The sequence below is a fragment of the Clarias gariepinus genome, chromosome 23 (assembly GCF_024256425.1).
Source record: "Clarias gariepinus isolate MV-2021 ecotype Netherlands chromosome 23, CGAR_prim_01v2, whole genome shotgun sequence".
NCBI lineage: Eukaryota > Metazoa > Chordata > Actinopteri > Siluriformes > Clariidae > Clarias > Clarias gariepinus.
In genome coordinates this window covers 5219747-5235252 of record NC_071122.1, presented here as the reverse complement: position 1 = coordinate 5235252, position 15506 = coordinate 5219747, and the positions used below count along the sequence as shown (strand labels likewise).

The following is a 15506-nucleotide window of genomic DNA, read 5'->3' as shown; positions in this document are numbered from 1 at the left end:
CTAAGAATTTACAAAGCAACACAAATTCCACCTTCTGTTGTTTATTTGATATGAATGACTAGTTCAGGTTACTGCAATGTATAGTGTATAACATCATACTGTTAATGTTTATTTTATTTCACGACAATGTAAGTCATTTCAATTTCTGAATATGTTTTTAAAGAATTTGACAGTTCTTGTATCACACTGGAATCCATTTCAGCATGCAGGCTTCAAACCCAAACCATTGGAATACAATAAAGACAATCACCCTGATCTAATATCCTGATTACTAACCATGAATCCACGCCCTCTGTGATGTCACAAGAGAGATATGTTTAACTGCAGCAGTGCCGTTTGTGCTATCAAGAAGTTTGACTTAAATACACGATTTATCCAGAAGTAGAGAATTTTTGGCTTGTAAGGAAAGTATGGAAGGGCACCTTGGCCGCTGTGTGTATGTGTGTATGTGTGTATATGAGTATGAGAGTGTGTGTGAGTGTGTGTGAGTGTGTGTGCAAGCTCATGCACTTACATCCGGCTGTGAAAGCATGTTACAGTGCGTAGGAGCAGCTCTCAGACACCATGCTGGTTCTGATCTGATCGTGTGAATGTAATTAGGCTTTAATTGCCCAGCATGTGAGACTCTGGCATCTGTCTGGGGCCCAGACGGCAAATAATAGCCTCTGACGCTGTCATTTCTTAATCACATTGTTACCAAACACGCCCATGCAGCCAGTGTGGCGCAGCTGAGCGAGGATAAGGGAGCACGGCACGTTCGCCATAGTCACAAACACTTCGATCGTGTGCTTTTGTAATGATTTAGTGTTTTCACAGCGTTTTAGTGGTTTCGCCACATTTATGTTTATCTCATTTCCTTGATCTCTCTCTTGCCTGAAGGAAGAGATTGTTTAATACTGGGGACTTAGGGACTGGGGACAAAATACTTTGTTAGTGTGTGTGTGTGTGTATGTATAACAGTATTTTTTTTTATCAAAATACACTCCTCTACATAACACTTTGCTAAAGCAATTCCCATATAAAAAATATATGAAAGGTCATTAAGCACAAGACATCTACAAATTAAGGACGGATGTGAACGGAATAAAAAAGATGTAATCACTGACATGGGAACATTTTCAATAAGGAGAAAACATCTGCTGCTATAACGTAGGTAAGAACAAAAACAATGTGTTCTGTCTCTACACATCATTATCTAAATGTATCAACCACGTGCGTAAGTGAACCGGTATCTAAATGAACCGAAATTGAAACAAATCACTATCAAAATAAATCACTATCTTCATGTTATTATCTAAATGAATCACTATCAACTTAAATCTTTGTCCATATGTGTCATCTATAATGAGTCACTTTCTAAAGGGTCATTGTCCAGTGTATGAATCGCCATCGGCAATCGCAAATTAACCTGTACTGTAATCTGCATGTCATTAACTAAATGAATTACTATCAAAATGAATGACTAACTACATGTCTTATTGTGTTATACATAAATAAATCACTATCAAATCATTGTCTATATGTGTTATCACTGTCTAAAGGGTCATTATCCACAGTATACAGTATGAATCACTATCTAAACATATGACCTCATAAATTAACCAGTATTTAAAAAAAAAACATTGCTCTCAAAATGAATCATTATCTACATGTCATTATATTAAAAAAATCATTATTAAAGTACATCACTGTCTACATGTGTCAATATCTAGATGATTCACTATCAAAATTAATCATTATCTACATTTGTCATCATCTAAATAAATATTCTCTAAGGATGTTACACAACATTAAGCGTACTTATAATTAAATAAAACAATTATGCTGTGCCTTTCTAAGTGAAATACTGTAATCGGAGATTTTTCTGCAGTGTAAAAGGAATAAAACACTGCTGCTGAAATCAACTTAAAGGTGATAACAATAACTTTGCTTCACTGTAGTTTTTTTTTACTTCACTGAGTGTTTGTTTCCGGACATCGGACATGTGTGAATACGAATGTAGAGTGCTTGTTCATGCTGTGTGTGTGATTGAGGATGGATTACGGTGCTGTAATGGAATAAACAAAGTCAGTGGGGTGAAAACATGTTTTGATTTCATACCTCACATGTCTAGAAGGTGTACTCGAGTGAAACACCAGCACCTGTCCACTGGAGTGACAGACTTTCTTCTGTGTGTGTGTGTGTGTGTGTGTGTTGCACTAATTCACACTGCAGTGACTTTCGAAGTGCTGCTCCACAAATCAGTACCATGTTCCTGGATGTATCTGTGCATGCATGCGGTGTGTATATTTGGAAGCAAACCTTTTCATTTACACACTTTTCTATTTTCTGACTTGCTGAGTGTGCTGTTATGAGTGATAGCGAGACTGAAACCTCATCCTTCGTATTCAATTAATTCCCGTAATCTGGAGCCTGTTTAAAGTGAGCGGGGGCCCGAGCGGCTCAGGCGGCTGGATTCTCACATATTCCAAAACTGGAAATAGCATTAGTGTTGATCGCCTGCTATCGACTAGTTCAGAAGGACACGAGACACAGGGAGGGACAGATACGCTGGGATATACGGGGTGCAGTTAGCAATACTGTAAACTCAAAAATTATTCAGCCAATTTAGAAACAAGATGTTTATTAAAAAGATGAAAACTACACGGGATGCACAGTACGAAACAAATAGTTTTATATATAAACTGTATATATATATATATATATGCATATGTGGACTTAAAAAAAAAAAAAAAATTGATAATCCAGCTTTTCTCCAGCAGTATCTTCTTTACTAGCTAGCCAGTTTAATTATACTTTAATTGCACATAATAATTTTAAATAGACAGAAAGCAGGCTATTTCTAGTTATTGTGAAAATGAATAATATGTACAATTGTATTTTAAATTTTAAAATCCCTGTTTCTGCTTCACATTGGTTAATAATCCATACGCAGCATACACAAGCCTAAACTCGGCATGAATTCATTAGACCATGACCATATGCTACGGGACGCCAAACGTACACCATTTAATATGCTTTTTTATTAGAAGATATCACAGCCGTGCTGATGTTCAGTACAACAGCACAACCCAAAGTGTGATAATGCTTTTATGCTTTAATACTTTTATGCAAAAAAGCTAGTTGTTAGATATTTAAGAAGGTAACGTTAGGATTAAATAAAAACAACACAGAGGCGATGCAGAATGGCTTAGAAGCGATAACTATAGAGACAGCATATTGTTCATGGTGACATACCGTTATTGGGGTTTTTTCTTGCTGAAAGTGCTTCTGTGACTGGTTTTGAATGTGGGTTTTGGCGGGCAGCTGCTCTCTCCTCAGTACTGCAGACCTACTTTCACTCATGCTGCGACAGTTAGACATAAATAATGATAGTAGGGACACCTGGGATGCCGAGTAATACATTACAGTGCTGTTACTGTCCATTATCACCAAACCACTCATCCAATCAAATTACTCGGTCAGAACTAACTGTTGTACGTATGTTTAATATAAATGTAAATGTTATCTGTAAATGAAGTTAAATATGTTTGATTTTCTTTTGTGTTAAACCATTTTAATTTACTTTACCTGAATTACTACCTACAGTACATGTATGCAACATTATTTAAATCAATCAATAGCCAAATGAATAACTTTGTAAATATAATCAACCTTGAATCACTAAAGGTAAATAAATAAAAATATAGAAATAAATATAAACATTAAATCATTAATATTAGTGCACTGTGATTTACAGTCTAACAGAGAGCAGGTAATGAATAAATACATGAGAGACTGAACAAACCAAAGAGTCAAAAGACCAAAACATAAGATTAGGCAGTTCAGTGACTTCAGCTCGTCACTCTAATCCCAGTTCATCATGTTTAATTGAGTGGGGAAGCCAGAACTCATGATGATGATGATGATGAGATCGGAGTTCTGTCTTCAGCCTTGCAGTGAGATGTTTGGTTTCCTGCTCACACACTCATCTCTGCTCACTGTGGAGCTGTGCATGACGAACTGCATTAATGATCAATCAGAATGTGTGCAGAGGAAAAAGAGAGAGAATGTGTTCAGTAACTTTGTGTGTGTGTGTGTGTGTGTGTGCGTGTGCGTGTGTGTGTGTGTTTTTACAGTGTCTGTACGGCTGTTACGTCCACTCCTCCATAATCCCCACCTTCCACCGCAGGTGTTACTGGCTGCTCCAGGTAAGACTGCTATCTATCTGTCTATCTATCTGTCTATCTATCTATCTATCTATCTGTCTATCTATCTGTTTATCTATCCATCTATCTATCTATCCATCTATCTATCTATCTATCTATCTGTCTGTCTATCTGTCAGTATTTATCCATTTATCTGTCTTCCTACCTGTCTATCTGTCTACCTCTTTGTTATCTATTTATAAAATAGTCTTCTTGTCTGTCTGCCTATTTATCTATTCCTCCATGTATTTGTTTTCCTATCTATCTATCTATCTATCTATCTATCTATCTATCTATCTATCTATCTATCTATCTATCTATCTATCTATCTATCTACTGTATCTATCTGTCTGTGAGTCTGTTTATCTATCTGTCGGTAGGAAGAGAAAGAGTGAGAGAGATGAAATGGCTTTAGCACAGATTGAAGGAGAGAATAAGGAATGTTGGTGTTCTTCACTCGCATTCACCCGTTTTCTTTTTTTTATTGCCAGAGGCAATGTGTATGTTTGTGTGTGTGTGTGCGTGTGTGTGACAGCAATAGACTGTTCTGTTGCTGTGTCTCGGCTCTGCCTCTGTACCCTGTGCAGAAGAAGGCTGCTGTGGACGAGGCGTTACTGTATGAAGAAAGCAGAAATCTTCTAAGGAAATGAAACGCAAACCCAGCGTGTGGTCCACACTTGTTCTAAACGGCGGTTCGGTTCGAGGCGATGATAGATTTACGGAGAGTTTTCTCTCCACTCAGCCCGTCTGAAGCACACGATTGATGGCAGCGAGCGAGAATGTCAGTGAGAGACCTGAAGCACTCGGCCGTTCCTCCTATTGCTTTCCACAATTCTATAACATCTCAAGCAGATTATTAAGAGCGACCAGCAGCTCATCTGCACTTCAGGTTTTATCTATCCCAATGCCCGAAACACACAGAACATTTATATATCATGTGTGGTGAAATTAAACGGAGCTAACAGTCGATTGACACGTGGTTTTACACATGATTACCGCTGCCCCAGCCGCTGCTTCTCCCAATCAATACACTCCCATCCACCGGAGCAATCACTCGAGCTCAGATTTCACAAATGAATAGGTGTCAATAATACTCTAACTGCACAGAACCATCCAAGTACACTAAATATGTATTGGTATTAAGGCAAAGAGCGTTTAAAAAAAAGAGCTTGTTTTTTAGCTGGCTAGCAATGAGTGAGGTGTGTGTACACGTTACAGAACACTGGCCATTGTGCTGATCGCTCCAGTGATGCCTGACCGTGCAGACTCTATACACACACACACATACACTAGTACATACACTGTTGAAAAGGCAGAAACCTGTGATACATCAGAAAGAAATATGACAAAGGCAGAGTGAATCATGAAAAACTGGAAGTTAGTGATAAATATTTTTCAGCATGAACTCTTTAAACTTTTTGCGAAGAAGCTCCGCATCACAATATCACAGTACATGAAAACTTGCTCAAAAATAAATGACATGATTGACACCTGCATCAGTGTATTGAACTCACCTACAAGCCCCTTTTTCCTCTTTGGTCTTCCTCTAGACCTCCTGCCTGGCAGTTCCAACCTCAGCATCCTTCTACCGATATATTCACCATCTCTCCTCTGAACATGTCCAAACCACCTCAATCTGGCCTCTCTGACTTTATCTCCAAAACATCTAACATTGGTTGTCCCTCTGATAGACTCATTCTTGATCCTATCCATCCTTGTCACTCCCAAGGAGAACCTCAACATCTTCAGCTCCACTACCAGCAACTCTGCCTCCTGTCTTTTCTTCAGTGCCATTCAGTCTCTAAGCCATAGAGCATCGGTGGTCTCAACACTGTCTTGTACATCTTTCTTTTCATTCTTGCTGATACACTTTTCTCCACCTATTTTCCAACCTGCCTGCACACGGCTCTTCACCTCCTTTCCACATTTCAATTTGCTCTGGACTGATGGCTCCACATTACAAAAATTGTACAATGTACCTACAACTTTGATCTAATCACATACAAGTCCACTACAGATCACGCCAGTCTCATGCCAATGACCAAAAATTTTATACAAAGCACCTATGCAGTCTCCAAAACTCATATGAAGTCTAAGAACCACCACTAACCTTTACAAACTACCTACCAAGTTTTTTTAAACATCTAGGAAGACTACAAACCACCTAAGGAGTTCACAAACCATAGCATGTGTAGGTGGTTTGTAGACTTCATATCTGGTTTCTAAATCTTGTAAACATCTATAATGTTTAAAAAGACTACAAAATCTTCCAAACAAATATGAATTTCAGCCACCTAAGGAGTTAACAAACCACCTAGTCTAATGAAACACATACATAGTCTCCAAAACATCTACGGCATTTACGAAACACCAATAAAGTCTTCTAAACATGTACAAAGCTTACAAACAAGTTTTCTAACAACCTATGAATTCTACTAATCACTAATCACCATCTATACAGTTTAGGAAACACCAACAGATGTTGCAACAACCTATGAAGTCTGAGAAACATGTATGAAGTCTACAAACTACTCACAAAGTTTATAAACGACCTATAAAGTCCAAGATTTACAAACACAAGATTTAGAAACCACATATAAAGTCTACAAACCACCTATACATACTATGGACCAACTACAAAGTTTACAAACCACCAAAAAGTCTTCTGAAGAAATACAAAGTTTACAAACCTATTAAGTCTTACAAAGTCTGTAAACCATCTGTGAAGTCTACGAAACACATACAAAGTCTATGAATCACCTATGAAGTCTTCAAACCACCTACAAAGTCAACGAAACATCAAAATTCGACGAACCATTTACAAAGTCTGAGCAACATTTATGAAATTTACCAACCACATATGAAATCTACTAACTGCTGTAATCTACCTTCAAATAACTTCACCAACCGGCACAATGTTCTTTAGATGGCAACTACATTATTTGATGGCTACAATTTCTCTCGAATCATGACGAGCCATAATGAACTCCGACAAACGTCTTTATGATCTTATGGTTTCTGTAAATCATAGCAGTTCAAGAACAAATTTAGGGGCTCCGGTGACTCAAAGATGCGTCCTTGACTTCTGATGAGGTAAAAAACTAATGTTTTGCGGCTAATAAAACCTAGCAACGTGCTGTAGGTTTTTGGACATTGTCAACGTAATGGCACCAGTAAGGTGTAAAGTGTATATAAAGTGCATGCTCCTGTGCTACAGTGGGAGGTAAAAATGCACTTATTTATTCATTGAGATGTTTGACTTGAGCCAGTGCACACGTGAAAGACACGCATTAGTCACCATGGCCTGAATGGCAGGCTACATGATTACTGTTTACCACGGCACAGCGTGTCGCCTGCATCTTTTATGAGAGGGAATTTATTTACCACCGTCGAAGGGCACGAAGCCGCTCGAGCGTTAAGGGAAGCAAGCAGCATGAGGACGGGGTGCAGAAGGACAAGGGACTTTCTTACCCTCGAATGTCCTTCATGCTCTTCTGCCAAGGATGGAATGAAACTTGCTCACTCTCTCTCGTCTTTTCAGTGTCTAATCTTAGAATAATATGGAAGACTTCAAACAGTAAGAAGTAACACAAAGGGAGTCGTGTAATGAGCAAGAAATGTGCTCAAGAAAAAAGTCACATGAAGAAGAAGTTTGTAGTTTGGTTTTCCTTTCCATCTTTTCTGATATACAGTATAACCTCCTCTGTTATCTACTGTACTGTAGTCCACTTGAATTTAGCTTTATCTGTGACAGGGGCAGAGGCTCTCCTCACCTAATGTTTCCCCCACAGGGAGCAAACATGAGCAGAAAGACTATATTTCAACAAGAGAGATAAGATCAAGTGTTTACATGGCTAATATTTACCCAACCGATAATCAAAGTTTACACACACAAACCCACCCTCATTTCCACTAAAAAAATTCATTCGGATCGGGTCGGATCAGGTCAGAATTGGGATGTATACATGATGCACCATTTTTTACAGATGGGGTGATTATTCCCATTTTTAGTGGAATATTAGGGTCCATGTAAACACAGCGATTCTCAGTTGTTTTGGTTCGTTTCTTATTATTTTCCCCCAGCCGAGGATCAGTTCCCATTGTTTTTGCACCAAAGCAAATGCATTCAGACATCGGTCACATGCCTCAATTGCACAATCACTGATTCGTGAATGTGACTTTGTCCTCTTTTATTGACTTGTGTTTGTGCAGAATAAGAGAACACAGAGAGTAAAAACTCTCTTTATTTTTTTCCATCTAATCCCCTGATACACTAATGCACTTATCCCAGAGTTACACTAGTTCGAGGATAACATTAAAGTAGAAAGTTTTCTCCGTACGCCAGAGCTTTGATCGGTCCGCCTGCATCACGTCTGAAAAGCTGGCCTCCCAGGAACTCCTTTATGGCCCAAACATGTGTAAATGGCTTGAAGCGAGGTCAGAACCGCCAGCTAAGTTAAGTTCATTTACAAGTGGTGTTGGTGAATGATTGTGTGTACAGTTCCCACTGACTGATGCATTTTTTCCCCAAGTTGGTGACAAGATATCTGTCGATTTTCAAGGATCAGGCGTTCCACTCGCTAAATGTCCATTACGAGTCAGAAAGTCACGAAAGGCAGAGCTTGGTCTTAGGAAACACTGGAGAACAAAATCTGATTGGTTATAAAAGCTACTTTTATCACTGTCTCAAAATAGAGATACAATCAAGACTATAAACACAAACACAGATAGAGTGTGTGAGAATGCGTTTAGACGAATAAAGCAGTGCCTTCAGTTTTCTTACAGCTGTAGCATCGTAGAGCTGGCTTGATAACAAAGTCCTGAAAGTTGTGCGATTGTGTTTTAAAACCGTGCACTAGCTTCGGAAGTTACACTTAGACAGACAGACATATCTTATGCATCCACACACATACACACACACACACACACACACTTGTGAACACAAACACACACAGATCCTCCTGAGACCGTTCTGTCTGATACCGCAGACAGGCGTGGCCAGCCATGGAGCCAGTGTGTTATTAGCACAGACGTCCTCGCCTAACAGAGTGGATGAACCATTAGGTATTTCTCCACACATAATGCATTCTAGAACCTGTCAGATAGCAGTGTGTCTGTGTGTGTGTGTGAGAGAGAGAGAGAGAGAGAGAGAGAGAGAGAGAATAAAACACTCTGCGTTGTGCTTTTCTAGACAATTAATCAACGATGGGGCAGTGAGACAAAGTTGAGTCACTGTTACTGTGGTGAAGCTGACTTTTTTTCCCCCTATAACAGAAAACCACAAAGTGTTTTTTTTTTCTTTTATGCTACAGCAAAACGCCATAACAGAGCTGCTGTTATAGAGAATTAATAACACTTTCTGCCCAATCAGGATCGAGGGTTTGCTTGTGCTGGATGTGAGCTACTGTACACCAGTGCCATTAAAGCACACTTTGTACTTAAAAGAGAAATAAAGAAAAGAGAAAGGAGAGAGAATGAAATAGAAGTGGAGAAGAAAAAGCTACAAAACATTACTTAAAAAAAAGCCCATCACAATATCCCCAGCGCTAATTGAAAAGAGAGCAAATTAATTACGGTAATGAAGCAATTAAAAGGCTGTCACGCACCTCGGCTTCTCGTTTACGCTAGTAAGCATTTTGTTGGGGTTTTTTTTGGGTGTTTTTTTATTCCCTCCATTCCCCTGGTGTCCACATGCAAGATTCGTGTCCTCTTCACTTTCAAGATCTTTCCTTCTCTTCTTTCTTCCAGAGATCAATGCGATGAAGGATGGGAAGTGGGGCGTGCTCAGGGTCACTCAGGGTGTGTGTGTGTGTGTGTGTGTGTGACAGAGAAAGAGAGAGAACTTTTTTTTCCCCTCCTCGTGTCCCAAAGTCATGTGTGATGGAGGTTTATACTCAGGTCGTGTGCTGAAGCAGATGAGTAGATATCCTTTTGTTTTTGTTGTTCATGTGGAGGAGAGTGTGTTTGTAATTAAATATGAAAACTATCCATAATGAGCACAAACATTACCGTATGAATATGAAGTGTGCTATTTCTTTTTCTCTTTAGTTACTTACAGTAGTTTGTTATTTTTAGAAAGCATAAAAAAGGTCACCTGACCTCTGTGTGAGACTGGAGGAGTGCGTCTGGACTGGTGTGATAGAAATATAACACTCACGCGAGTTTTTTTTTTTATGGCGACGTGGGCGAGAAGTCAGGAAAACGCTAGTGATTTTTTGTTGCTTTGAATTTACAAATTTGTGTTGAGTCGTGGTTATTCGTATGATTTGACAGTGCCTGACCTGGCTTTGGGTCACAGGGTGAGTTTTTTTTTGGAGGAAATGCATAACTTGTAGGTCCGCAGTGTGCTTGCATAGACCTGTCTGTCTCCTATCATGTGCGACCTTTTTGACTAGTTTTATTTAAGATAATTTGTTCACTGAGTGGCCATTGCACGCTCCTAACAAAGAATAATAAAATGCAGAATAAATAAAACATGGCATAACGCAGAATAAGTGTTAGACGAGAGCTTCTTTTCCTGCGGAGAGACAATCCCATCTAGGAGTGATGAGAGACAATCACATCCGAAGTGTATTCTTTATGTCCAGTTGTCATTTTGTTTTCTGTCATTTTTTTTTTCACTGCAGACAGCATTTCCAACAACTTACTTTCTCACAAAAATAGCTTGGTGGAAATGGAAACAGAGTTTTTAGTGCTTTAAGAAGACCTCAGGATTGTCTCAAACTCTAAAAAATTGTCTCAAGTTGTCTCAAACACACTTTTAAGGCCACACTATTGTATATAGCATGTTGGGATAAACTTGTAATTTAGGTAGAACTCTTAGCGTCTTCTTTGTCTCAGAGTCTCATCTGCTGTCTCATTATTGAGCATTTTCCTTTTTTTAAGGAAGATCTTCAGAGACACCTGTTCTTTACCCATTTTAGGTAGAGTGTATATATTTTTAAACTTCTTCTTTGTGGCCAAGTACTGGTCCGAGGTACAGTAATTGGGGACGAGTCTTCTATTCAATCAGTCCCACGGAAAGCTACAGAGTAATTATTTTAGCACCTAAGAGTAACTACAATGAGTTACCTATAGTACAGTGTATTGCGATTAGCGCTGACAAGCTACTTCAACAGCTACAGTGTGATATGTCTTAGACGGGCCATGATTGTTGGTCGTCACAGCTCCCTCTGTATTTGTATATAATCGTTGTTATCGCTTGGCTTACATACTGTAGCACCCTCGTATTTCACCTTCGCCCCGCCTAAGAGCTTTGTAGCTACACTGGGTATGAGATTCAAGAAAAAATAAATCACAGGTTACTTGAACTATTGTTTTTTAAAACACGACAGTTAAATGTTAAATATAAAGTGTCATATAGTTTATACAGTAGATTTAATGTTGTGCATCGTCGAAGAGACAACTTCTCACTTATGTTATATCCCTGATAAACATCTCGGGTTACTTTACTGTAACCCTGTTCCCTGAAAAGGCGGGAACGAGTAAAACCTCTATGGGAACATCTTTCTGTGTTGACAATTGTGAAGCATGTGTGTATCAAACACGCCAAATCTTGGCATATATAGCCTCAGTCAGGTGACGTCATCGGATGAAGCATACCTGCAGGTTTTATATAGGAGTGAACCGGAAACATTCCTCAGATTAATTTTTGTCTGAAAGGATGTCCATTCACGCAAGCAGTGCGGAATTGGTAGCTTTCAAAAGCTACCCTCGATGCTGCGTGAAAACGCTATGGAAACGAGAATACCAACGCCGCCGCTAGGACGACATCCCGATGTCGAAGCGCTAGCTTCTGAGACTGAGCCAGAATCAGCCAGTCATCTAATGTGCGGTACTGGTAAGCTTCGCCCTCAAAAGCGAACCTCAGGAACTTCCTGTGTTGTGGCAATATTTCTATGAAAATATGCGTCCTTCAGATTGATTGTCACAAACCAATCTCTTGGTTGGATTTGAGAAACAATCACATTGACAGTCACCATTTTTTGAATAGCGGGTCAGCTCGCGAAGATCTAAAATCAGACGCAGCCCCCCGTTCCTCTTGGGAACCAAGAAATCCCGACTGTAGTAGACTAACTCTCTGTCTGGTAGAGGAACATGTTCTATGGCCCCTTTTTCCAGCAATGTCTGAAACTCCAGAGTCAGCAGATGCGCCCTTTCCGGTTTGACGGAAGTGGAGACCACGGCGTTGAAACGCAGAAGGCAATGTGAGAACTGGATCTTGTACCTCTCACTACAGTGCTTAGTACCCAAGGAGATATACTTGGCAGTTTCTTCAAAAGGGGCAAAAGTCTTAGTAGTTGGACGGGGGGTGTTAGATGTTCGGCATCCTAAAACATGGCAGGAAAAGACCAAAAAACTAACATTTCTTGGAGACCGGGGGAGATCAAAACACCAGTGGTGGCGGAGCAAGAACACCGACCTTCTGGGGGTGCCAGGAAGAATACTTCCTCCTTGAGAGGAATTCTAAGCGCCCCTCTTCTGGGGGAGCCACCCCCATGGTCCTGGGCGAATAAGCCTCAGAACTTCTTCTACAGCGGGGAAGAAATTTCCCGAAGGCTTGTTCAAGTAATTTCACATTCCAAACCTAGTGGTGACGTTAACGGCGTCGCCAAACAAGCCGTAGGAAACAGGGGAACAGCTTTGAAGAGCCCCGCCAGTGCTTAAGTCCTTCAGCAGGTCAGCCTGGTAAGCCTGCAAAATCACCATGGTGTGCAGTAGAGCACCAGCCTAATCAGCTGCCTAAAGCTTTTCCCCACCAGGGAAGATATCAGTCCACGCGGCTTGGTGGGGAGTGTGTGCTTCTTCAGGGAGGATGATGTCCCAGGAGAGAGATAGCCCACAAGCGACATCATCATATAACCGCGCCTTCGCATTAACGATATTTGAATAAATCGAATTTGATGGCATGAAAAACACAGGATGAATAAGGCTATTCCATGAAAGAGTTAACTCTGCATGAAGGTTGCCAAAAAAAAGAGAAAGAGAGAGAGAGAGAGTGCCGCTGAGGCTCCTCCCCCGGCCAATTTTTATTTATTACCTTTTTTGAGCGGAAAAAAATCCGCTTCTGCGGATCGATCGATTGCATTCATTAGTAACTCCTCCATACTCGCAGGAGCGAGAGTATGTCTTTCCTATCTATTCACAAGAAACTCCACCCTATCTGTGAGTTAATACTTAATAATAATAATAATAATAATAATAATTTGCTTGCACACATCACACGCAATCACAATACGGTCCTGAGGACAAAAAGATCTGAGGAATGTTTTCGGTTCACTCCTATTTATAATCTGCAGGTGCGCTTCATCAGATGATGTCACCTGAGGTTATATATGCCAAGATTTGGCGTGTTTGTTACACACATGCTTTACAAGTGGCAACACAGAAAGATGTTCCCATAGCGTTTTCACGCGGCAGCTTTTGAAAGTGTAGCTTTTGAAAGGGAACCGTCTTTTTCTCACAAGCCTGTTGTGGTAGAGCGGTGTGGTCAAGTGTCACCAGCATAGGGGGAGAAGCAGGTTACACTCACACATATATACACACACATACACACATTTCTTTCCCCAGGTTTTCTCCCTAATTTAGTCATGTCCAACACCTCCCCGTCACTAGGGGGCTCCCACATTAAGGCTATTACTACCACACAGTCGGGAGGGCCGAAGACTATCACGTGTTTTCTCTGAACCACGCGACGCTAGCCGACCACATCTTTTCTAACTGCTCGCTCACATACTGTTGGGGGCAGAGTAACACACTCGGAGGACAGCGCTATTCACTCCTTTCGCCTGCATGAGCTCACAGACCCCCCCTATTGGCTGTAGAGCCGTGATTAATGTGGGAGCACAAAGTACCTCTCATCCCTCCGCACTGAGAGAGTTCGGCCAATCAGCTCTCTCAAGACCTCCGGCTGCAAGAGGTTACAGCATCACCCGGGAATCAAACTAGCGATCTCTGGATGATAGGGCGAGCACTTTACCACTCGGAGGCCCCCACACACATACATACATACATACATACATACATACATACATACATACATACATACATACATACATACACACACACACATACATACACACATACATACAGCGTATCTTTACCAAAATATCAGTTATGAACAGTTATGGAGCTGAGGGAGAGGAACTGTCGGAGCACAGGTATAGAAAATTATACATTACATTAAATTACAATAAATAAATAAAAACTTCCTGTTGCAGATTTAAATTGTAATACCTCTCCTGTGTGTGTGTGTGTGTGTGTGTGTGTGTGTGTGTGTGTGTGTGTGTGTGTAATAAGAAGAAGAAAAGAAAAAGAAGATGACGTAAATCATAAGTGCCATCTATTCTTCTCTTCTCTGATTTTCATACAAGAGGAAGGAGGAAATTAGGATGCATTAGGAAAGTGTGTGTGTGTGTGTGTGTGTGTGTGTGTGTGTGTGTGTGTGTGTGTGTGTGTGTGTGTGTGTGTGTGTTGTATGCTTATAAGCAGTGTAAATTTCAAAGCAGAACATGGAGATAAAATCACTTTGGGGTCATCTGTACACACACATTCTCTCTGTCTTCTTCTCCCTAGCACACACGTACACACACACACACACACACAAAAAAAAAAAACTCTCACATACTCTTCTGTTTTTTCACTCTCTCTCTCTTCCTCTCTCGCTCTCTTTTACACACATTCACATCCTTTCTCCCTTTCTCATTGTCTGTCTCTCTCACATTCTCTCAATGTTCTCTCTCTCTCACACACTGTTTTTCTTACACCTTGTGTTACTTTTGTAAATAAATTAGCATCTCACCGCAGACAGTTACAAATGGAGATCCCCATTGTTCTGTCTGTCTGTCTGTCTCTCTTTCTCTCTCTCTCTCTCCTTTTCTCTCACTTTTCTCAATATAAGTCCATCATGAAAAGACAGATGTCAGAAGTGTGTGTGTGTGTGTGTGTGTGTGTGTGTGTGTGTGCGAGCATGCACCGTCTGCATGAGCGACATGGCTGAATGTCAGCTTTGATACGTCAATAAAGGAGATGATGTCATCAAAAGCAGACAGCTTCAAAGACTCGAGTAGTGCAGTTTAATGACTGATGTGGGTCAAGAAAGCTCGAGAGAGATACTGCCTTTTCCCAATGCACCTTCCCCCAACACACACACACACACACACACACACACACACACCTTGCTCTTATACACAGAATTTCCAGAAACTGTATTTACAGTAAATGTAAATTTATTGACATTTTTTTTAGCTTATTAAGATATTTACAAAAAAGGATAAAAAAAAACAATCTAGAGATTATGGAAACCCAATCTGTCTGTAA

General features: G+C 40.3%; 1 protein-coding gene across 9 annotated transcripts in view; it reads left to right on the top strand.

Moving 5' to 3' along the window:
• The window catches only part of LOC128511542 (calmodulin-binding transcription activator 1-like), a 259680-nt gene that overhangs the window by 200866 nt on the left and 43308 nt on the right, over nucleotides 1-15506 (top strand). For all 9 annotated transcript variants that reach the window (XM_053484454.1, XM_053484452.1, XM_053484453.1 and 6 more), the window contains exon 5: nucleotides 4119-4190. In XM_053484454.1, the coding sequence (XP_053340429.1) occupies nucleotides 4119-4190 (72 nt within the window). The remainder of the gene's footprint in view (nucleotides 1-4118; nucleotides 4191-15506) is intronic.